This window comes from Rattus norvegicus, chromosome 2 (assembly GCF_021556685.1).
Source record: "Rattus norvegicus strain SHRSP/BbbUtx chromosome 2, alternate assembly SHRSP_T2T, whole genome shotgun sequence".
Taxonomy (NCBI): domain Eukaryota; kingdom Metazoa; phylum Chordata; class Mammalia; order Rodentia; family Muridae; genus Rattus; species Rattus norvegicus.
The window spans coordinates 26,812,795-26,836,854 of record NC_141535.1 but is presented as its reverse complement, the minus strand read 5'-3'; the positions used below and the strand labels follow the sequence as shown (position 1 = coordinate 26,836,854).

Genomic DNA, 24,060 nt, shown 5'->3' with positions numbered 1-24,060 from the left:
AGGACTATCCCAGAGCTCAGAATGGGTGGAGCAGAGGGGAAAGAGACCGCTGTCACAGAACAGTGACGTCTGAAGGCGTGACAGGAACGGAGCCACACAAGCTGGGTAGCAGAAGACTAGACAGAATGAGCAATAGTGGGTGGGGCAGTGGGATTAAAACATGCTTAGTTACCCTGGAAACTGAAGCAAGGCATAGACATTCTGCCATGCTGGCTGACTGCAAAGGTTTTATGCTCCACAGGGTGAGTGGGTGAGGGGTGAATGGATGGATCCTGGATGTGGAAAGCCCGAACAAGATCTCACAGACAGGGAGCCCTCACAGCCAGCAGAACCACTAGCAATCATGCCTCTGTTACGAGAAATGTGCCTCATCCATAAAAGTGGTTATTAGCAGAGGGAGTTCTAACAGCCGACTCGTGAAGTAAAAAGAGCCGGCTGCCCTGGCCTCCAGGACTCAGGGATAACTTCCTATGTCAAGTTCCCAGCATCTGCAGCATAGGAAGCAGGATGAACCCAGCCACCCTGGCCCCCAGACACTAACTCCAGCCAACAACAGGATCCTTCCAGATTTTACTGGCTTTAAAAATGTACTGTGGGTTGAAATTGGACTCCCTCAGTGGGTTATACAGCGTGAGGGCCAGGTGACAGGGTGGGGGATGATGGAGAAGCCAGGAGAGTATGGGCCTGAGGGCTAGCCTGCACAGAAATGTACTCCAGCCCCACCTCCCCTGAGCCCTACATCCAGGGGCTCCATACACCGGTACCCTTGGGATCACAGCGGGGGTCCAAAGGTGGGAAGTAAGAAGGCACAGAATGTTCATGGTAGTACTGTAGGCGGGAAAGAAGGTTCTGGACGATGTGGGGATGTTCCCGGGACACGTCATGTCTTTCTTCAGGGTCCCGATTGATGTCAAAGAGCCAGAGAGTCTTGGTTGGTGAGTCCACTGAAGGTACCTCAGAGATGTTGGACTGAGACGGTGGCGGGAACCAGTAACCACAGCCTGGCAAAGAAAGTGAATGTTAGTGGGGGAGAAACACTGTTGTGGGTTCTAATCTCAGGAGTCTAGGGACAAGGCTTCCCTGGCTTGTGGGTATGGCCATATGTAAGGATACAAACAAAAGGCCAGTGCCTCTTGGTGTTGAGTCTAGATTTGTCTCAGAACACGATTTCCATGCCATAGAGATATAGATCCGGTAGCTTTATGAGAAGGGACATTAAAAACTATGTGTGGGGTGGCAGCAGGCTGGGGGTCTTGGCGGTCACGATGGCTGGGGGGGGGCAATGAGGGCACTCCTGGTATCAAGCAAACAGTACAGCAGTTCTAAGATCTCTTGCAGTACATGTGACAACCCCAAACAATGGACTGTCGTTGTGAACACGGAGAATGCTCACAAGCTAGCATTGCTAAACCGCAGCAGAGCCTGTGCAAATATGGCGTATTCACACCACACTGGAGCTGTCCCTTTCTAAGGAAGGGCGAAGGGAAGCAGGCTTGCCGCAGCCAGAGCACCGGTGACTATCTACAGCTGGCTGGGTGTGCTAGGTCTGACAGTCACATGTGTCTAAAAATCCATAGGCGTTTATGAAGTGGGATTTTCTCTTCTCCCCACCACAGATAACAACAACAGCAATTCAGGAGGGTCAGAAAGAGCAGCTGAAGCCTCCACCCTGCAGCTTTCCCTCACCATTCTGTTTGGTGGGAAGTCTACTTAGGCCAACAACAGAAGTTGTGCAATATGGCCCAGACAGAGGCTTAAAAAAGAAGGCCATGAGACCACAAGCAGATAGCTGCTTTCTTAAGATCTGCAGGGACTGTAAAAGATCTGAAGGACTAGTTGACATTTCAGATGTCTGAGCAGACTGAGACGCCAGCAGGGAGCCTTGAGGAGCCATCTAGGCAGGGAAGAGGAGGAGGAGGAGGAGGGCTCAGAGCATGGAGATAAGGACTTCCCTTCCTATGGAGGCAGACCAGGGAATGAAGTCCCAGAGAACTGACAGGACACAGCCCTCCTCTGGCAGCCTCGGGAAGGGAGCTCAGCATTCTACCTGGGTAGCCCGTGAGGAGTTTCCAGTTTTTGTATCTGATCCCAGCATGGATAGATGTGTTAAAGGCAGAATGTTCTAAAGGAAAAGAATCGTTCTTTTCTGGAGTCGTGTTCTTGCCAGGACCTGGGAAGAAATGGTTTGGGAGAATTAGATTGCTGTTATTGGCCTGTGTCATTATAAATCAACATTTTATACCCTTCTTGCAGAACAGTAGCTTTTGTTCAACACCAGAGTCCAAATGCGAGTCTTGCCACAGAAACGGATCTTTTATTAAATACAAACAGAAAGCATGGTTACATTAGATGTCAGTCATAAACCACCACAAATATAAAGGAAATCCCAAGGAGATTAGAAGACTAATCCATCCTTAAAATCACTGCCTCCCGCCAACACGCAGAGTGTCTGTTACAGCAAATGAGCTGGGCAGTGGTTGTGTGCACAAGCCCGAGTGTGTGCATGTGTGTGCTCGTGCGTGCATGTGTGCACATGTGTGTTCCTTTCCCTCTGAATCATGTAAGTGAAATATTTTCTGCAAATGCTTGTATCTTTGAGAAAGTATATAAAATTATAAAATGCACATTTTATCGAAGTCTTTCTCAAGATAGGAGAGGTTAAGCATAGTACAAAGAGCCACAGATACATTTCTTTTTAAACCATTCACTAATTTAAACATTAGTGAGCAATGTTTTTAACTATTCAACAGAATAACTATGGGTATACGAACAATGTGAGCATATAAAGTAGTGGAAGTTTGAATAAATCCATAGACTTATGAGTTTGAATGTTTGGCCTTGTTGGAGGAAGTGTGTCACCGTGGGGGTGGACTTTGAGGTCTCCTGTGCTCAAGCTCCCACCCCTCTTCCTCAAGAGTGGAATTAGAGAGCCTCTTCCTGGCTGCCTGAGGAAGACAGTTTCCTGCAGCTTTTAGATCAAGGTTCAGAACTCTCAGCTCCTCCAGCGTCATGTCTGCCCGCATGCTGCCGTGCTTCCTGCCATGATGAAAATGGACCGAGCCTCTAAACTGTAAGCCAGGCCCAATGAAATGTTTTCCTATGTAAGAGTTGCCTTCGTCATGGTGTCTCTTCACAGCAAAGGAAAGCCTAACTAAGACACTTGGATTATAGTAATTTATCATTTTAAGGTCTTACAGCAGTTGATCAAGTTTCCCGAGGGAGCAGTTATTAATACTCATCCTCCCCTTGAGTTTAGAACAAATTTAGAGCCAGAGCCAGAAAGACTGAGCTAAATTATCTCCTTTCTGCTGATGAGTTTGCCTCGGGAGAACATGGCTTTGGGTCACAGTAGGAAGAATTGCTAGTAATTGGCCCTTGGCTTTCGCTTCGCCACAGAGACTGAGCTTACGGACAGTCTCGGGGCTCCTTCAGAGCACACGGTGAAGCTCAGACTGCTTGCAAACATCCAGGAGGTGCTGGCTCTCACTTAGGCCCAGGAAAGAGTCTGGGCACACTCAGTCTGTTATTTTTGGCTAACGTCTTCTCTCATCTGCCTAAGTGAAGTCCCTTCAGCTGAGGACATCGTTTGACCCACGAGGGGATGGATGTACTCATGACCGTGAGCTCATATTTACATATCTATGAGCTTCAACTTTTGGACCTCACTGAATACTACTTAGTCTGTTTTAAGTTCATGTTTCTTCCTTAACTTTTCAAATACAGTCAAGGCAGTTGTCCCGGGGATACCTCAGAGGGTCCCCTTGTTTTACTGAACAAGTAGACAGCCTAGTAAGTAATTGCTACACGGTGTGGTTATGCCTGTGAAAGTACAGACTCAAAAGGCGACGGAACGAAATGGGGCTGGAGGTGTAGCTTAGTTGCAGAGCCCCTGGCTAACATGTTCAAGGCTCCTGCACCCGTCAGAACGCAAACCAAAACAAGGAAGCCTGCGCTCCACCACGGAGATGAAAGATAGGTGGGAGTTCAAGACCAGGCCAGTCAAAGGACAAAAAGACAACCGACCCTGTGTGTTGTGCCACACCCTACAGAGCTTCAGGGCTCCCAGGTTCGATGCAGGGTTTGGCACAGGCTCTACAGGCTGTGGAGAAGGTGAAAGTCCTATCCCTTGTCCGTCTTTCCAAGTCTGGGCACCGCTCCAGCACACATCAGCGGTCTCAGCCTTAATAGACACCCACAAGGAAAACCTGTCTGATTCCTTGCTTCTTTGCTTGCAAATATTTTGGCTGTAACACAAACAGACGCTTCCAGCGATGGAGACGGGCAGGGATGTGCACCACAGGAAGAGGGTTCCTGGCACACAGGCTGTGCTAAAGCCACGAATCCTCTCGTTTCCCTCATGCATTTGTATGAAGGGCCCATTTTGATATCAAACATTTCAGGTATTAAATAAAACAAGCATGATTTCATGAACATAAACAGAAGGAAGGGAACTGCTATCTCAGAACTACTTACATTTATATACATTTCTTTTCCTTAAAACAAACAGGGACAGAAAAGACCTAAACAACAAGTCTAGGACTTAAATGATGAATGATTCTGTTATCTCAACTTTATTTTTCTCCTTTTGAGTGACAGAACACGGAGAACACGTCAAAGGATACTAACTCCCTAGAATCTTCGCCACGTGAACGGATGTTAATATTTCGCCCCATTTCCTTAAAAAATTTCTATTACATCTTATTTATTTTACATGAATTTGTTAAGTGTGTGTGTGTGTGTGTGTGTGTGCGCGCGCGCGCGCGTGCGCGTGTGCGAGCAAGTGTCACTGTGGTATGTGGACATCAGAGAACAACTTGAAAGAGTTATTTCTCTCCCTCCATCGTGTGGATCCGGGAGATTGAACTTAGGTTGTCTGCCTTGGTGGCAGGCGCCTTTGCCCAGCGAGCCACCCCCAGCCCCACATTTGCTTTTTTAACAGAAGAAACTGGACAGCAAGATCAAGTTGACATCTCCTGTGTCCTCATTAGTTGTCTGTTCCACGTGCTGTTTCTCCTATGGCTTCTCGGCATCCTGGGCCATTTCAAAGCACAGGCCCACGTGTGTGTGCCGAGGAGTAGGCACAGCATGGTGTCATACCTTACACACGTGTGTTATTGTACACATGCTTTAACTGTCATTCCCTGTTTGGAGTCCTGAAATTATGTATGTGCAAGTATTACTCTTCACTGCTTAAATTCATTCAACGAAATATCTTGGCATGTTAATCTGTTTCTCTGCCGATGTTCTCAGTCCACTTTATTTAGTGTCTGGTACTGATTACCCCACAGTGAGCATGGCTGCCTACTTCCTACACACGAGGGATGGTTCTTCCCTGGGGTCTGTGTCAGAACTGGCTACTTGAAGGTCCATGCTTTTCCAACATAGCATAGCCCCGCCATCAGAAATATCCCCTCAGAAATTCCTCTGAGTCCTGTGCCGCCTAAAAATTCTTGAAAGAACTTCATCTTTGTGGAGAATTTATTCAACGAGAACCATTGTTTTCAGTGTCAAGGAAAGGAGTTCTGATAATCACCCTTCTACAGCCCTGTAGAGAAAATAGTGCGGATCACAGGTACGTGGCTTGACAGACAGGAGGTTGAGCATCACAGGGCACCAGGACCCAGGGCAGGGCTTCCAGATGCTCCCTCCTTGCTCCAAGGTACCTGTGACTTATCTATAGGCAGCAAACATGCCTTCTGCCTGCTTTCGAACTCAATATGAAGAGAGAGCATGCGGTATGTTACCCTTGCTTCTGGCTCCTTTTAATCCCAAAATGTCTGCTCTGATAAGACATGCCCACGAAACTGTTACCATGAAATCCCGTGTAGCGATGGGGGTCAGCCTGGCTTGGGTGCCTCCTCCACTGGCATCACTGGTGAAAACCCAACACCCTTCTCTTAGGTTTGATTTTGCAGCCCACATGGAGCTGATTTTTGTCTATGAAGGAAGGTAGGAATAAAGAATGTTCTTCTTTTTTCCTCTTTCAGATCTGGATCTTAACTCTCTAAACATCATTTAGTGCGAAAGCTGTCCTCTCTGCACTCATCTGCAGTGGCGCCCTTGCCACCTGCCTCATGGGCTGAGTCTGTCCCTAAAGCTCCAGTTCCCCGGGGGGCTCTCCATGATGCAGGCACTGTGTGCTGGGCTGGGCTTCGGCACCAGCCGCGTGTGGCTGGCGAGCATCCGAAATGTTACTGCTACAGCCAAGGAGCTGACTTTATATATTACATTTTTTTTGAGACAGGATCTCACTGTGTAGACCAGGCTGGCCTTGAACTCAGAAATCTACCATATTCTGACTCCCTGAGTGCTGGGATTAAAGGCACCATGCCCGGCTAGTTACCTAACGCATGTTTTTAACCCAATACATGTTCTACCACCGAGCTCTACCCTCAGCAGTATGAATTTGTTAAGTATTGTACTCTTCCTTGATGCTATTAAAATACGTTTCTAAATTTTCTTGTTTGTTTAGTTCACATCTACTGTATGAGGTACAAATAACTGTATAACTGTGTGCTATTCTTTTATTGCAAACTTGTTGAAGCTATTTTTATTTGTTCTTACAGCTTTTAAATTTTAATTCATGACTTTAAAAACTATATCTATCAAACATCTATCTATCTATTATCTATCTATCTATCTATCTATCTATCTATCTATCTATCCAACTATTTAGTGTTGTATGCACGTGTGTGTGTGCATGCATGTGTGTATGCATGAAGTATCAGGATAATTTGAGGGCATTGGTTCTCTCAGGCCTTCCAACATGTAGTCCTGGTGATAAAGTCAGGTCACCAGGAATGGTAATGAGAGGCTCAGAATTCTTAATATTTAAGATCATGACAGATTTACTTCCTTGACCATTTAGGTGTCTTTTCCCCCTCTCCCCTGTCTCATGTTTCATCGCGTTGCCTAATTCTCCTTATAATGCTGACACAAAGAGAGGGAGAATACAGTCCTTGTCACTCCTGATCCCTGATGATAATTGTAGGACTTCCAGAATAGACCTCTTATGGAATCAAGTAAGACTCACACACTGCTCGTTTGAGTGCTCCTATCAATGAAGAAGTGCTGCATCTTATCTAACAGCTTTCCTGGTCATTAGGTTATCTTTTCTGTCTTTGGTCTATTGACACGGTATCTTTCATTACTTGATTTTTCAGACATTAAGCTGATCTACATGGCCACAATATTTAATCTTTCTTTATATATTTCTGGATTCTATCTGTTAGTATTTTATTGAGTGTTTTATGTCCTGATTCATAAGAGATAACTAATTGTTAAAGTGGTGTATTTATAAGTTGACATAGATGTACATACAGAGTGTTGGGTTGTAAGACAGAGGCGCAGATTTCTCAGAAGAACAAATGTCAAACGTTTATCTGTCAGAGTGGTTGCTAATGAGGATGCAGGCAGGAGCTACCACAGCAGCTCCCTCATGCTACACGGGAGTCACGGCTTGGGTTCACGTATGAGCTCCTCCACTCACTGGTGTGTGATCTTGGTGCTCAGTGACCTTCCCGGCCTCGGTACCCACGGCTGCAGAGTGTAGGTGCTAGAATCTGCTTTGCAGTACGTCCGTGTGGCCCAGGTAAGACGATATACTCCAAATGCATGCTAGGAAGTCCATTCCGTGGGACCTGTACAGTAAATGCTAGTCCATCTTGGGCAACTCTCTGAACTCCCAATATTTATTTCAGTTTGCTGTGGGTAAAACTGATTTAACTACAAGTGAGGTAAGACGTTATACAGTGCTTAGCACAACATTTGTATGTTGCAAGACTATTATTAACAGTAAAGACACGAAAAGCAGCTGAGACATGTTCTTACCATCTACTTGGGAACACAGTACACCATTTTAAGTGTTTTCTGTTTGTTAATTCCTACTTAATTCCTACAGTGGCTCTGTAAGTTGGGCAGCAATATTTGGCAATTGCCTTCAGTGAATGTCAACATCCATGTAATATAGGCACGCATTTTTGTATGTATGTGTGTATGTACGCATGTATGTATGCATGCATGTGTGTATGTATGTATGCATGCATGTATGTATGTATGTATGTATGTATGTATTATTTAATCTTCTTATGCTTAGGTAGAGAAAAGTAGGAAAAGAAAAGTAGGCAAAGTGATTATTACCTCAGGAAAACGAAGCAGAAGTATCAAAGGTTTCCCCTTGACTCGGGTCTGGAGAAAGCCTGTGAACGCTTTATCCTGGTCCAGAAACAGGACAACGTTGAAGAAAAATATTTATGGATAGAAACTTTAGCTTGGCATTTTGAGGTTTGGCCTCTTTTCTGTGCTGTTGTCTGGCCTGTCGCCCACCTCCGTGAATCTCTTTGCTTTCAATTATTTTAAGGTTTACAAAGAGCAGTTTAAATTTTCATTCTCTGACTGGCCCATTTGCCTTACCGTTTCCCCATCTTTGCTCCCCCCTCCCTTTTCTGTTTTAGAGACAGAGTCTTGGTAGTATCCTGGAACTCACTGTGTAGACCAAGCCACAAACTCATAGAATGCCTCTGCCCCCCGAATGCTGGAGCCATCTTCAATCCAAAGGATGTGTGTGCATTTGCTAGCAGTGCAATGTTCTCCCTGACGATGTTCAGCAACATTAGCTCTTTCGGAAATCTGTCTGTCCAAGTGTTTTCTGATTTGAAATTCCGTCAGGTCTGTTTGCTTGCTAGGAGGAGGCCAGTTACTAGTTACATGGGTCAAACATCTCCTTTTAAAAGTTATTTTTATTTTATGTATGTGAGTGTTTTGTCCATGTGTATATCTGTACATGTGGGCATCAGATCCCCTAGGCTTAGAGTAGTATCTCTCCAGCCCTGTAAATATCGCTTACAATTTATACTGAAGTTTAACTTATGTTACCCATTGGAGAGGGTAATCGTTTCCTCCGAGTCAAAGTTTAAACTCTAGGTGAAGTTCTAGCACCTTCTTGTGCTGGATGGTGCGAGGTCTCCTTCTGGGAGATGGCATCTCTCACAGCCCTGACCCCACATTGGCTGCAGCTGGACAGAGACTCCCTGCATATGTGGATCAAGTCTTCAGGGCGCTCATAGTTGTGTCCCAATCATGGTGGGCTTGGCCTTACATGTCCAGATGTGAGTGTGAACACTGTTGCCTTGTTTGTTTTAAAAAATCACCATGGGCTGGAGAGATGGCTCAGCGGTTAAGAGCACTGACTGCTCTTCCAGAGGTCCTGATTCAAATCCCAGCAACCACATGGTGGCTCACAACCATCTGTAATGAGATCTGATGCCCTCTTCTGGTGTGTCTAAAGACAGCTACAGTGTACTCATATGTAATAAATGAATAAATAAATAAATAAATCTTTAAAAAAATCACCACAAGTCTAAACATAGACGTTTCCCCACAAGAATAGTTTCTTAAATATTAAGCTGGCTAGAACAAGCCCCCCTCCAACCTGCCCTGAGCTGATACTTTGCTGGCCCACTCTGATGCTTTGCTGGGGTGCTCTGGTTAGCTTATAACCATGGAAAAAGCCACAGTGGCCTCTTCACTAGCTTCAAGGATGAGGAGAGCTGTGAAGACTTTAGTGGAAGCAGGCCCCATGCCACCACCCTGTAGTTCTAAGAGAGAACCCAGACACCGAGGTGCACTTTTACAACAACTGCTTTCGTTGACATAGTAAGTCATTGCACTGTTCTGTCTCTGCTTCTCTCTAGGTAGAACAAGTATAAAATGACTGCCCAGCTAAGAGGATGAATATGAGGCAGAGCCAGAGTCTACGGGTGGTCAGCCTCCAGCCCCAGGAGTGTGAAGACGCAGCTTGCATGGCTTTGGAGTCACCATGCAATTGCCATTAGAAAAGGACCATGGACAGAACCAGTACACTAAAAGAAGTCATCGGTGCTTCCAACTGTCCGGCCCTGGGGTGGGAACTGTGTGGTCTGAACCAGTTGCCATGGGAACAGGGTTAGAAAGTTATACAAGGAGCACATGACTCACATTTTATATTCGATATCACAGGTAAGGCCCTAAATGAAAGCAGAGTAAAGCAGAATGGAGGTCTTTCATTCTTCATGTAGACTGGGACCAGCTGGGGCCTGCAGTCACCCTGACACCCAACTCTGGCTCTCTGAGCCCAGCTAGCTCAGTCATAGCCTATCATCTGGCCCACTCTGGGCCAACCTAGGCTCCTGGCCCTCTTCCTGCCCCAGAGATCTGATGGTACCATCGTCATCAGCATCTGTTGTACTGATGTAGGGCAGTCCCACAGAGGACTTGGTGTTCAACCTGGCAGTTCCTTGGAGGTCTGGCTGCACGCCAGACCTTTAATTCCTACACACGCTTCCTTTAATTACCCAGTCCGTTGTTTCCTTCCTGCCTTCTGTGGGGACCTTGGGGACACTTATTTTCCATTCCGCAAATACAAATCTCTTTTTACTATATCTACCCTTATCATTGTTATGAGTGACTGTCCTCAGAACCAAGCAGTCACCATCTTGGGGAGTTCTTCTTTACCCTGTTGCAAAACATTATCCCAAGTGGGCTCGTTAACTATTTGCGCATCCCCAGGGAGAGACGTCTTCCTGACTGCTTAGGAATCACACAGGAAAGGAAGAGAACAGAGCGAAGAGAGCAGAGAACTACATTCAGCCATGGTTCCCGCAAACACAGACTCATTTTCACAGTCGACTCGTGTGTGTGTGTGTGTGTGTGTGTGTGTGTGTGTGTGTGAGAGAGAGAGAGAGAGAGAGAGAGAGAGAGAGAGAGAGAGAGGGAGAGAGAGAGGGAGGGAGAGAGAGAGAGGAAAGAGAGGAGTGGGGAGGAGGAGGAAGAGGGGGAGAGGGACAGGGAGAGGGACAAGGGAGATAGGGACAGGGGAGACAGGGACAAGGAGAGGGACAGGGGAGACAGGGAGAGGGAGAGGGAGAGAAGGAGAGGGAGGGAGTGAAGTAGGGAAGGAGAGAGAGAGAATGAGAGAGAGAGACAGAGAGAAAGGGAGAGGAGGGAGGGAGAGAGAAAAGAGAGAAAGAGAGAGAGAGAAGGAGGGAGGGAAAGAGAGATTGAGAGAGAGAGGGAGAGAAGGAGGGAGGGAGAGAGAAACAGAGAGAGAGAGAGAGAGAGAGAGAGAGAGAGAGACAGACAGACAGACAGACAGACAGACTGACTGACTAGTGATGCCGCTGGGCACAGCCAGGTAGAGAAAGGCAATTGTATGTAAGCAACAGTGGTGAGTGTTGCCAGGAGTGTGGGCAGCAGTGACTCCAGGGACGCCAAAGTGGCACTAGTCTTGACTAGTGCAGGTGGGAAGAGAAGGTCCCCCTGAAACAGTGGCTGGAGCTGGGGACCAGGCAGGCACTGCTAAGGTTTTTATTTTATTATCTTGTGTGGGTTGAGGTGTGGGATAGGAATGCGGTATGTATACTGAACTGTGGCAGACCCCATCATATCTGTACACTCAGACATCGGAAACTGTCATTTTACAGTTCCCACTGAAACTTGAATGGCTTCAGCAAGACTTCCTTGAAACACCTAGACCTGTGACCGACCGGACTGTGTCTCACTGTGGGCGCTGGCTGCTCTGGCTCACTTCACGAGGGCACGCTGTTTTTCTGAGTACTGGTTTTTCAAACTCAGCCTCACAGACTGTCACAATGACACCAGGGAGCGCCTCAGAAAGACGACTCTCATTCCTGTATAAATTCAGAGTTGAACAGGCTCAAGAATCATCTTTGTTTTTGCTTGAAGTCAAGTGAGAGGGTCAGGTGCTTAGCCAGGCCACACTGTTTTCGAACTTGGGAGTCCTAGTCTGTGAACGAAATTCAGGGCTAGACACTTGTCTTCAATAAGCCAATTAAAGGAACTAAGTCAAAATCAGGAACCAGAAAAAGATCCATCTGGCGTGGCTGGATTATGAAGAAGGACAAGGTGGGGGGACAGCAACTCTTCATGGTTCTGAAGAGAGATCGAGTTCAGACTGAGAGCCAAGAACACCCACATCTAAGCAGCCCCAGGCAAAGTGTGATCCCACCCACTGCTGACCCATCAGGATCTGGGATTAATCTCATCCTGTAAGGTGGTCTGACAAGTTGATAAAACCATGAAATCCCTTTCAGGGAGACAAGTCCCCAGTTCCCTTCTGTCCGGTCCCCTTTCCTCCTTCCAGCATGAGATTCCTAGCGAAATTCCCATTTCTTGGGGATCTATTGTTTCGATATCTGTCCTTTTAGAATGTTCTCTGCCACACCAGTTACGACATAGTCAGTGCCAAGGGCTAAGAACTTGGCGTGCACAGGCTATGGGTGCATATGTGACATGTGGCCTGTCCAGTGTTATGCTGGAAGGTCGAAGACTGGACTAGAAGGAAGAGAGGAGAGGGAACAGGAAAGAAATATTGGTGCTGGGGAGACAAGAGGAGGGTGCCCCCAAAGGAGGAAGCAGTGGGGGAGACACAGAGGGCTTAGCAACAGTTCTGCCTTTCCTTCCTCGACCCCCATCCAGGTGAGGACACAAGGAGAGAGTGAAGCTCAGGGTCCGGAGATCAAGCTCTGACTGTAAAAACACTTAGCAGTCACCGCCTGCCAGCCATTAGACAGCCTGTTCCTTCCTGGACTTTCACCAGATTAGTGCAAGTTTTCTGATACACCCACACCACTTACTGAGAATCCTGTCTGTCCTTGGCGAAATCCTTACAACTTGAAACAGGAGTGTCGGGAAAAATATGCCAGACACGAAGCTAATCAGAAAAAGGTGGGAAAGGATATTACAGATGTTATTTATTACCTACGGGGGAAAATCAAAATGGCCATTATTTTTATATATGCAGTTCGCATGATGTGTTTCAAATGAATCTAAGTCCATAATTTTCAGTTTACAAAGTCAGTTTCTCTGACTCCCTCTCAGTCGGTCCGAAGTTGATATTTTAAAAGTCCCTGTGAAAAGACACTCAACCTAGACCGAGCTCAGTGTTAATCACTGCTGGGCTGTGCATAGCGACTACTCAGGAAGGAGCCTGTTTATGGGGAATCTCAGCAGTTGGGTCATGTCTGACACTAGCCAGGAGTGTCAATCGAACAGTGTCAGGCAAGGAACAGAAAGCAAGTACTCCCTGAACTGTCAGTTGGGGACAACACTGAACAATGAAGCCGGCACCATTGGTATCTGAAGGAGACTGGCATGTTTAGTTTGTCCTAAGTCCTGAATGACTAATCTGATGCGTTCATTTTTCTATAAAGCAGATACCTATCTCGATCACTGTAGCTGCTACCTACCAAATCCTCAGAATAAAAGAAGCCAGGGTGTGACCAGTTAGGAAAAGATGATTTGGTTCAAACGCCCCACATTGTTAAATATGCAACAAACACGTGTTGTTAGGGAGTGTCCGAAGGAGAATATGTCTTCCCTGGGAGGGTTCATGGGGCGGGCTGGGCTCTGAACAAGATGGGTATGTCAGGTTATGCAAGCCTGAAGATGAAGCACGATGGCACATGCCTGTAATCCCAGCACGCTGGATGCCGAGGGTAGAGGATTGAGAGTTTAAGCATAACCTGGGCTTACATAGAAAGGCCCTGGGGATGGGGGAGAGGTGGGTTGGGATCCTAGCAGAAAGACCAGCTCTCTTTTTGCAAAGGTCTTGTCCCTTTAGAGTCCCCTTTTCCATCTCTAAGTAAGGAAGATGCATACAAAGGCAGGGCTGTCAGAGCATGTCCCAGAAAAGAAGACCCCATCAACCGGAACTCATGCCGACATTCTTTTGCAGCTTCCTGTACTTTTTTTTTTTCTTTTTTCTTTTTTTCGGAGCTGGGGACCGAACCCAGGGCCTTACGCTTGCTAGGCAAGTGCTCTACCACTGAGCTAAATCCCCAACCCCATCCTGTACTTTTTCCTTTTTCTGCATCTGCATGTGTGCCTGTGTATGTGTACACTTGTGTGCACATGCATGTACCTGCATAGCGCACACATGTACATACAGAAGCCTGAAATTGATATCAAGTGTCTCCTTCCGGTGTTCTCTAATTTACTTACTGAGATAGTAAGCAAACTTCTCTGAACCTGGAGTGTACCATTCTGCTCAGCTAGCAGTAACCAGACACATTGTCCTCGGAGCCTGTGTCCCGAGTGCTGGTATTTAGGCAGTGGGGATGCCCAAACACCTCTAACTAGATGCTGAGGATGGGGACTCTGGCCCTCACTCCGTGTAAGGGCTTCATCCATTTAACCATCCCCTCATGTGGTGGTTTGAATACGCTTGGCCCAGGGAGTGGCACTATTGGGAGGCGTGGCCTTGTTGGAGAAGGTGTAGCACTGTGGGCATGGGTTTTAAGACCCTCCTCCTAAGCACATGGGAGCCAGTCTTCGCCTAGTAGCCTTGAGATAAAGATGTAGAACTCTCAGCTCCTCCTGCACCGTGCCTGCCTGGACGCTGCCGTGTTCCCGCCTTGATGATAATGGACTGAACTTCTGAACCTGTAAGCCAGCCCCGATTAAGTGTTGTCTTATAAGAGTCGTCTTGGTCCTGGTGTCTCTTCCTAGCAAAGGAAACCCTAACTAAGACACCCCGGATTCCTCTTTCTCTTTTACAGCTTTCTCTGTTCATCTTTTCACTGTTTTTATTCTCCAGATTGGAACTCAACGTCTCACCAGGACTTCATGATCTCACCACCTACTCACATTCCTCTCTCTGTGGAATCCTTCATGGCTCTAACCCCAGGACTGACCCAGGTACCACATGGCCAGCATCCGGCCTTCTTGTTTCACTCACTCACCGCCCCTTCCATCCAGCCCTGCATTTTCAGAAAAGGAATTTACCATTTATCTCTTAATTTTGGCCTTGGCTATGAACTAAGGTTCAACCTCTTGAGCCCCTCCTGCTCTCTACGGTTTTTCTGGCTCCCTAACCTTTATTTTGTGCCGCATGCCGCAGGCCTTTTGTTAGCCTTGTGGCCCAAGGGAAGTAAAAGTCAGAGAAATCCTTTGCACTAGACAGTGCATCAGGAAGCTCTAATGAGCATCCCCTCTCTGGTGTTCCAGATTCCTTATCCAGGTGCCTTAGCCCAACTCTGCCTGCTATAACTAAAGTGGAAGAATTATACAGGCTGGGCAGAGAAACGGGCAAAGGGTGGGTGCTGCAGAAAGCCAGTGCAGAAAGATGCAGAGGAACGAGAGCTGGGAACTCGACTGAGGCACAGGAAAGCGGTCACAGAGAGGATCTGAGGGGACTGAGGCATGGGAGAGTGGTCACAGAGAGGATGCGAGGAGGAGGCAGGAAAGGAGCCTCGGAATTTGGCTGGCAGGACAGGATGAAAACAGGGATTACATTGGGCTTCTATTTATGTTTTCTTTCTACGATTTAAAATTAGATTTTTCCCACATAATATATCCCCTTTATGGTTTCTTCTCTCTACTCTTCCAGTTTCCCCCTACTTTTCCCAGTTTCCCCCTCTACACCTCCAGTTCCCCACTCTACTCCTCCAGTTCCCCCTCTACTCCTCCAGTTCCCCCTCTACTCCTCCAGTTCCCCCCTCTACTCCTCCAGTTCCCCCATCTACTCCTCCAGTTCCCCCCTCTACTCCTCCAGTTCCCCCTCTACACCTCCAGTTCCCCCTCTACACCTCCAGTTCCCCCATCTACTCCTCCAGTTCCCCCCTCTACTCCTCCAGTTCCCCCCTCTACTCCTCCAGTTCCCCCATCTACTCCTCCAGTTCCCCCCTCTACTCCTCCAGTTCCCCCTCTACTCCTCCAGTTCCCCCTCTACACCTCCAGCTCCCCCTCTACTCCTCCAGTTCCCCCTTCTACTCCAGTTTCCCTCTCTACTCCTCCAGTTCCCCCTCTACTCCTCCAGTTTCCCTCTCTACTCCTCCAGTTTCCCCTCTCTACTCCTCCAGTTCCCCCCTCTCTACACCTCCAGTTTCCCCTCTACTCCTCCAGTTCCCCCCTCTATACACCTCCAGTTCCCCCCTCTACACCTCCAGTTTTCCCCCTCTACATCTCCAGTTTCCCCTCTACTCCTCCAGTTCTCCCCTTTACTCCTCTAGTTTCCCCCTCTACTTCTCCAGTTTGCCCCCTCTACTCCTCCCAGGGTCCCCTCCCCTCCCTTCCCATCTGAAGCCACCCCCCTTTTTGTCTCTCTTTAGAAAACAAGCAATAAAAAATAATAACATTATGGAATACATTAATATTAAATAAAAATAAGTAAAATAGAGTAAGATACAATAAGATAAAACAAAAACCAATGCATTGGAATAGGACAAAACAAACAAACAGAAAAATAATCCTAGAAAGGCACAAGAAACATCTATAGATGCAGAGGCCTAGTTATTCCCATAATTGGGAATCCCATAAACACCACATCGGAAGTCATAATATATGTGCAAAGGGAAAAATAGAGAAGTAAAAGACTTTACACACACACACACACACACACACACACCCACACACACACACACTAACTAAAGCATACAATTGAAAAAAAAAAGGGAAGCCAGGCATGACATTCCAAGACAAGGGGCCTCCAAAGCTGCCCTCCAGCTCACTTCTGTCCGCATCTCCTGCAGGGCACTCAGTCTACCTTAAGAGTTGTTTGTTTGTGCAGTGAGACTCCCCCAGAGAAACTAGATGTTCATTTGTAAGTGGTCATCAACAGAAGATTGCTTCTGGGTTAGGGGCGGGGTGTGCCCACTTCTCCTGGTTCAGACCCCTGCAGGCCACTGCTTCAGTCTCTAAATTTCTCCATGCATGGATCCCGCTGCTTTAGAGGGCCTTATTCTCTTAGTGTAATGGCTCCTCCATTCTTTCTGCCTCCTCTTCCACCGAGTTCCCTGAGCCCTGAGGGGATTTGATGGAGACACCCCATTTAGGGCTAGTGTTCCCAGGCCTCTCACTCTCTGTGCAGTGCCCGGCTGTGGGCTCTGTGTTCGTTCCCATCTGCTGCAGGAGGAAGCTTCTCTGATGGCCGAACAAGACAAGGAAGGTTAGCTGCCATGGTCCCAGTCGGTACTGGGCTTCTTGCACAGAACGACTTTAGAGACATGAACTTGGGGGCCAGTGAGCTTAGATAAGGCAGGCGTGCATTTTGTCTTGTCGTCTTCTAGTTAAAGTGCTAGCAGATGGTCTGTCCTGGCCCAGCATCTGTGTGCCAACCACAGCTCCACTCTGATCCTGCCGCACATGAGCCAATCCAATGCAGCGTGCTGGCTACTCATCCAGCTCGCCATCTCAGTCTGTCTCTCTCTAAATACACGGTTTTCAAGTAATTGGTGGAGTCTAACAACGAATGGCTATAAATAGACACTGTGTGTATAAAAAAGGGGAGACTAACCAAAAATACTCACCCTCAGCCTAGGATTAAGGCGAGTGCGGCATAGGCTGGGCCGTCTGTTTTCTGGCTTAGGATGAAAGAAGAAAATGCTTCCTGACCCCCGCCATGGCATTTGGTGAAATCCTAGCCACAGATCCGTAGAGAGGACCCAAAGGCCGCTCTGAGAACTGAGATTTTTTTCTTGCGTGGCACAATTTATATCCCAGCAAGCAGGAAAGACGTGTCTGGGCTCTGAGCACATTTTTGGACAAGGATGAAATGATACTAATTTAATAGTTAATTTGGAAAGGGGGCTTTGCTTGTGGTTTAGCCGTGATGGCTGTCAGGCGGGTCTGGCCTCTCTGTGCTGCTGGGGTCCGGGCATATCCATCGCGATCCCAGGAACCCACACTCCAGCTGTAGCAGTGACAGTTACGGTGCAGAAAACTGAAGCAGGGTGGCATTTTTCCAAGAACAGCCCCCCACACTATTGCTGTCCACTGCCCAAACCCCGGTGTTACCCAAACCCTATAATCACTGCCGGGAGGCCCATGAGGTTCTGCTTGCCAAAGGTCTGAGCACCAATAGCAAGGCGGCTCGTTCTTGCCTTTCCTGGCTCTTGGCAGTAACCCAGTAGAAATGAAGGAAGTTTTATATTCGGAGAAGCTCTCAGGCTTTCTCATATGAACCAAGGTCCAGAAGAGGATCTTTCTCCAAGGACATCTGAAAGCACGCTTGGGAGAGTAGGCAAAGACCACTACACTGCTCTGCAGCTGAGTCAAAAGAAGGACATATTAAAGGCTCGCCGCCAAGTCTTCATGTCCGCGTTGGAAAGCTCAGTCTCAGGGGACAGCTGCCTGGAAGGTCCCTGAAGTGTAGGTCCCCTTCGAATTGTCACCTTTGACCACAAATTCCCACAGACAGTTCTCCTAAGGTTTCCAAAGACTTGGTTCTTCCTGATAGCCCGAACTTGCACTGGCTTCTTTCTTACGCAACCAATTCTGACTTACCTAAACTACATTACACACGTACTTATGACAGGACTCACCAAAGGGCAGACTCTGAGACTGTGCTGGCTGAGTCATTCTGTAGTGTGTGTGCGTGTATGTGTGTGTGTGTGTGTGTGTGTGTGAGAGAGAGAGAGAGAGAGAGAGAGAGAGAGAGAGAGAGAAAGAGAAAGAGAGAGAGAGATATCTTCCTTCCCTCTCTTGAATAATCACATTATCAAAGCGGGTAGGAGAGTCTTGCCACCCCCACTACCTTCCCCTTGTCCCAGTGGGAACCACCTGCATTCAGAATGCCTACTTCCAAACTGCATTTGGAAAACCCATTGAGAGAGGGAGACAAACTGAGTAGAGCTGAGCTTTCCCTCTGACAGAGTCAGGCAGGTTTGCAAACAGTGTGGAGGGCCACACCGTATTGGGGACCCTTTTTTGCCAGAGGATGGTGCAGAGTCTATGAGGAGCAAAACCCACCAATCTGATGACTCTGAAATATGGGCTGTTGGTCTGATGTCCTCTCTTGCCTCTGGTGTAGTGTGTCACATGACAGCCATAGGCTGGTGGCTATTGGTTCCCAAAATACAATCAGATACAGGGAGATGCCGCAGAGATCAACTATGGTCTCTAGCAATCCACTCTTCAATTCTAATGACCAGAGAGAGGTCTAAGGGTTCCCAATACGGACAAATGATAATGTTCAAGGTACAGAAATGCTAACGGTTAGGGTTGGGGATTTAGCTCAGTGGTAGAGCGCTTGCCTAGCAAGCGCAAGGCTCTGAGTTCGTTTCTCAGCTCCAGAAAAGGAAAAAGAGAGAGAGAGAGAGAGAGAGAGAGAGAGAGAGAGAGAGAGAGAGAGAAATGCTAACTGTCCTGTTTTGACCATGATATATTATATACATGTATCAAATTATAATAGCCCACCCCAAAGATATGGTCAATTATGTCAATTTTTTTTTTTTGGTTCTTTTTTTCGGAGCTGGGGACCGAACCCAGGGCCTTGCGCTTCCTAGGTAAGCGCTCTACCACTGAGCTAAATCCCCAGCCATATGTCAATTAAAAACTCTTAACCCCCAGCATGGTGATGCATATATTTAATCCCAGTACTCAGGAGGCAGAGGCAAGTGAGGTTCTCTGTGAGTTCAAGGCCTACCTGGTCTACAGAGTGACAGCCAGAACTACGTAGTAAGACTGTCTCAAGAAACAGATAAACGAACAAACAAAAACAACAAAATTTTAAGCTATGGCTCATGCCTATAACCCCCCAAAGGACCTTATTTCAAAACAACAACACCCCAAACAAAGCAAAATAGATTTTGATAACAGAAAATCCAGGATGTAGATTCTCTGGGACGAGCTGAGATCTTGCGACTTCTTGTTTGCCAGAGAAAAGGATCGTGAATATGAAGGTCAGAATATTTATCACTGAACACTCCATGAAACCCTCAGACTCACTTCCTGAATTGGCAAAAGCCCACAGACAGGCAGGAAGCTGTGCATAGATCTCTGCTTCCCTCCCGACAGCCTCCCTGTGGGGTTGAAAAGGCAACCCTCCCCGAACTGCCCAAGACTGTTCTATTTTGACCATGATATATTATATAATGTATCAAATTATAATAGCCCTACCCCATAAATATGGTTAATTATGTCAATTAAATTAAGGGATTGCATGTTAAAATAGCAAATAAAAAATTGTTTTTAGCATCTCTCTTGTTCAACGGCAGGAATGACAGAAAACCATTAATAATAATTCTCTGTCTCCTTTACCACCCCTTTCTTCTTTTTGATCTGAGGTTGTGCTAGGTATAACAGGGAGACCTTATTTATTCAAGAAGCCTACAGTGAATTGGAAAGATAGATGTCAAAGGACTGGTGATGTGGGGGCAGATATTTATTAACTATAAAAAGGGATTTATCATATTGGCGTGATTTATAATGTCTGCATTATCTAAATCTTTGCGTAGTAAGTCCTCCTGAACCCCCAGGACAGCAAGCTTATTTCTACCGGAGAAGGTGAGACTTGGATGAGGGCTCCCACTGAAGGGCAGGGGATTTGAACAGTGGTTGGGAAGAGGTGGTCGTGTGGCAGGAAGGACATCTGGGCGGGAGGGAGGTTGGGCACTTGGCTGGCTGGAGAGGGACAGAACAGGAGGAGCCTGGAAAGAACAGTTGCTAGGCACGGTGATGCCTGACGGATCCCAGCACTCAGGAGGCAGAGGCTGGTGGATCTCTGAGTTCAAAGCTAGAGTGAGTGCCAGGACAGACAGCCAGAGCTCAGAGAAACCCTGCCTCAAAAGAAGGAAAGAAAGGAAGGAAGGAAGGTAGGAAGGATGGAAAGAAAGAAAAGAAAAGAATGAAAAGAACAACAAAAAAAAGAAACAGAAAACAGATGGGTTGGGTCAATGTTGATTCTCCCAACGAGAGAGGAGAGAGAGAGAGAGAGAGAGAGAGAGAGAGAGAGAGAGAGAGAGAGGAAGCCAGTGACTTTTTCCCTTTTTTGAGCAGGGATGACAGGCATGTTCAGAGACTCTCTCTGTGTCCCCTGTTCATTGACTAAACTGCAAAGATGGCTTGATACTGTGACAATGTGGCCACAGATGGCAGCCAGGACTCAGTGCTCCAGAAGGGATGGTTTACATCACATCTGTGTGAATGGCCATTCTACATCAGCTCAGAGCCTTGAGATAAGTGCTGAGGTAGTCTAGGCCTGAGGGTGGGAGTGACACAGGGTGTCCCAGGCCACACTGTGGGGTCCTCAGTCTCTCTAATAAAAGAATTGAAGAATGGACTCAAATGAAAACACAAGGGCAACCGTATTAGAATTTAAAAGAAAGACCTTGGGGACAGGCAAACCCTGAGCCTCACAGCTGCTTGGCGGGGGCAGATGGAGGGAGAAGGGGAAAGGCCACTGGACCTGGCATGGAGATCAGACACAGAGCTGGAAGAGAGGTCTTAGAAGAGGGAGCTACTCAATGTCTTCTGGCATTGCTTATGCTAAGTCCACCTTCCCAGGAGGGGGTCCTCAGCCCAGTGATGGAGCCCAGCTATCTTAGTCACTGTTCTATTGCTGTGAAGGGACACCATGGCCAAGGCAACTCTTAGGAAAGAAAGCATTTAATTGGGAGCCTGCTTACGGTTTCAGAGGGTGAGTCTATGACCATCATGGCAGGGAGCATGGCGGCAGGGAGCATGGCGGCACGCAGCCAGGCACTGTGCTGGAACAGAGCTAAGAACTTTTTATCCTGATCTGTAGACAGCAGGGAGAGGGAGTGACACTGGACCTGGTGTGGGCTTCTGAAACCCCAGAGTCCACCTCCTCCAGCAAGGCCACAAAACACCTCCTAATCCTTTCAAACAGTCACCCTCTGGGGACTAAGCATGCTGATACACAAGACTATACGGGTGTCCTCATTCAAACCTCTCTCTATCAGCCAGACTGGAACGCTGTGTTTCCACTCAGGCCAGTGATTCTATTCTGGTGGTCAGAAGGCTTTTTCTGTCCTAACAGGAAGGCAGTGTAGACGGCCAACAGAGCCTGTACAGGAACTAAGTAAGAGGTCTGAAGCAGAGTGTGTGGGAACCTTGTGATGGGGGCCATATTACCAGGTGGGTTCACCAATAATAAGTTTACCACACATGCAGCCTCACCTGGTGTGCTATGAGTGAGCCAGAACTTTACATGGCCCATCAGGCCTGTGGCACCTGCCCCATCTCCTCCAATGGATTACATCAATGGCACTTCTGTTCTCTGCACGTTGGGGAGTATAAAACGGGAGCACCCTGTAGGTCAGAATATGCTCCTGTATCCTCCATATAGACCAACACTCAGTCTTGGCAGCTTGTCGAACTGGCAAAGATACACGGAGGAGAGAACTGTGGTCTCCAAACCACTGCTTGGAAGAGGCCCCATTCACACTGTCCAAGAATGGGAAACAAATGTCTTAGCTTACACACTGGGCCCTGCTCGGTCTGCAGCATCGTCTTAACGTGTCCACCTGTCCCGGGCCATCTCACTACTGCCTCTGCTGGGAAACTTCAGTTCCACTTACTGATCTGGTTGGGAGTGTGAACTGGGGGAGCGGAGCCTTAAAATGAAGTGGCCTAAAGTCTCACGCAAAAGCCAACTTTATTCAGAGCGTCAGACAATTTATACTCCGAGGGTTGAGAGTCACGTGACTAAGGTGTTCAATCACAAGGACAGACCACACATGGCAAAAACATGTTTCCATAGAGGCACATGAATGACAACAGCGAAAGTAAGCTCACTCCTGCCTGCTACACCTGGGAGAAGTGCAAAGACATACTCCCACACGTGATTTGAAGAATCTGAGGCCACAAGACTTGTTTTCCTGGAGTTTTCTCACAAGCACAGAGGCCACAAGACTTGTTTTCCTGGAGTTTTCTCACAAGCACACGATTCTCACACAACTCCACTCTTGGCCTGTGTTCTGACACAGCTGCTCAGGGTTGGTTGGTTATTTATTTATTTGTTTGTTTGTTTATTTATTTATTTTAGTGCTTGACATACTCTGGCTGTTCTGAGCTCTGCTGGCCCAGCCTGGGCTTTCTTCAATGCTGGTGTCTTTACATCTTTCCATCCATCCACCTAGGGAACTTACTATACAACACTTTGCCTGGATAACTCCCTCTCTAGGCCTCTGATCAAATCACGCTGGCACCGGTGCATCCTTGGCCTTCCAAGTCAACCTAGCTGTACTGGCTGGTTTTGTGTGTCAACTTGACATAAGCTGGAGTTATCACAGAGAAAGGGGCCTTCGTTGAGGAAATGCTTCCATGAGACCCAGCTGTAAGGCATTTTCTCAACTAGTGATCAAGCAGGGAGGGCTCCTTGTGGGTGATGCCATCCCCGGGCTGGTGGTCTTGGGTTCTATAAGAGAGCAAGCTGAGCAAGCCAGGGGAAGTAAGCCAGTAAGAAACATCCCTCCATGGCCTCCGCATCAGCTCCTGCTTCCTGACCTGCTTGAGTTCCAGTCCTGACTTCCTTTGGTGATGAACAGCAATGTGGAAGTGTAAGCTGAATAAACCCTTTCCTCCCCAACCTGCTTCTTAGTTATGATGTTTGTACAGGAATAGAGACCCTGACTAAGATATTAGCCCCTGCTAATCTTTTATGACGAGCATTTTATGCGTCTTTCTCTGAAAGATCCGACCACAGCTGGGCTCATGCCTGTTTTGCTCAGCCATTCACTATACATTCTACATGACCCACTGAGGAGAGTCAGGGGAGAGGTCGACAAGCCCTCACAGAAAGTTATCTGCAGGCCCAGATAACTCCAGTACCAAACATGGCTGAATCCTTATATTCCAAAAACACACACACCTGTGGATGGAGACTGGAGATGCTAATGAGACACACAATGCATGAAGCAGCAAGAAGAACTACATGTAACAAAGTATGTGAAGGAGGGCTGTAATATGTAAATGAGCCCCCAAGGCCCGAGCTAAGGTAAAGAAAGATCAAAGGCCCAAAGTCTTGTCTTTGTTTACACAGCAGGGTTCTTTTGAGTCGCAGAGTTCCTGGGCCCCAGCCCCACCTCCACCCTTTCTCCCTGGGAGGTATCTTTCTGGAGGTTTGTTACACTTAGCACAGAAGCTTCGGAACCGGCTCGCTTTCACAGGACACAGAACAGCCACAGCAGGGAAAGAATCTCAAAGGGATCGGGGGAAATCTCTTGACATGGCAGATAATTAATCCACTAAAACTAACAACCAAAGGCAGCAGAGGAGGCTCTAATTACCCAAATGCTTTCAAAGAGCGATCCCAGAGAGGAG

General features: G+C 47.4%; 1 protein-coding gene across 1 annotated transcript in view; it reads right to left on the bottom strand.

The window, feature by feature from the left end:
* Positions 1-555: 555 nt before the first annotated feature.
* The window catches only part of Arsb (arylsulfatase B), a 158,457-nt gene continuing 134,952 nt past the window's right edge, over positions 556-24,060 (bottom strand). The window contains 2 exon segments of the mRNA NM_033443.1: positions 556-1,001; positions 2,048-2,170. Of these exon segments, the coding sequence (NP_254278.1) occupies positions 736-1,001; positions 2,048-2,170 (389 nt within the window). The 3' untranslated portion in view covers positions 556-735.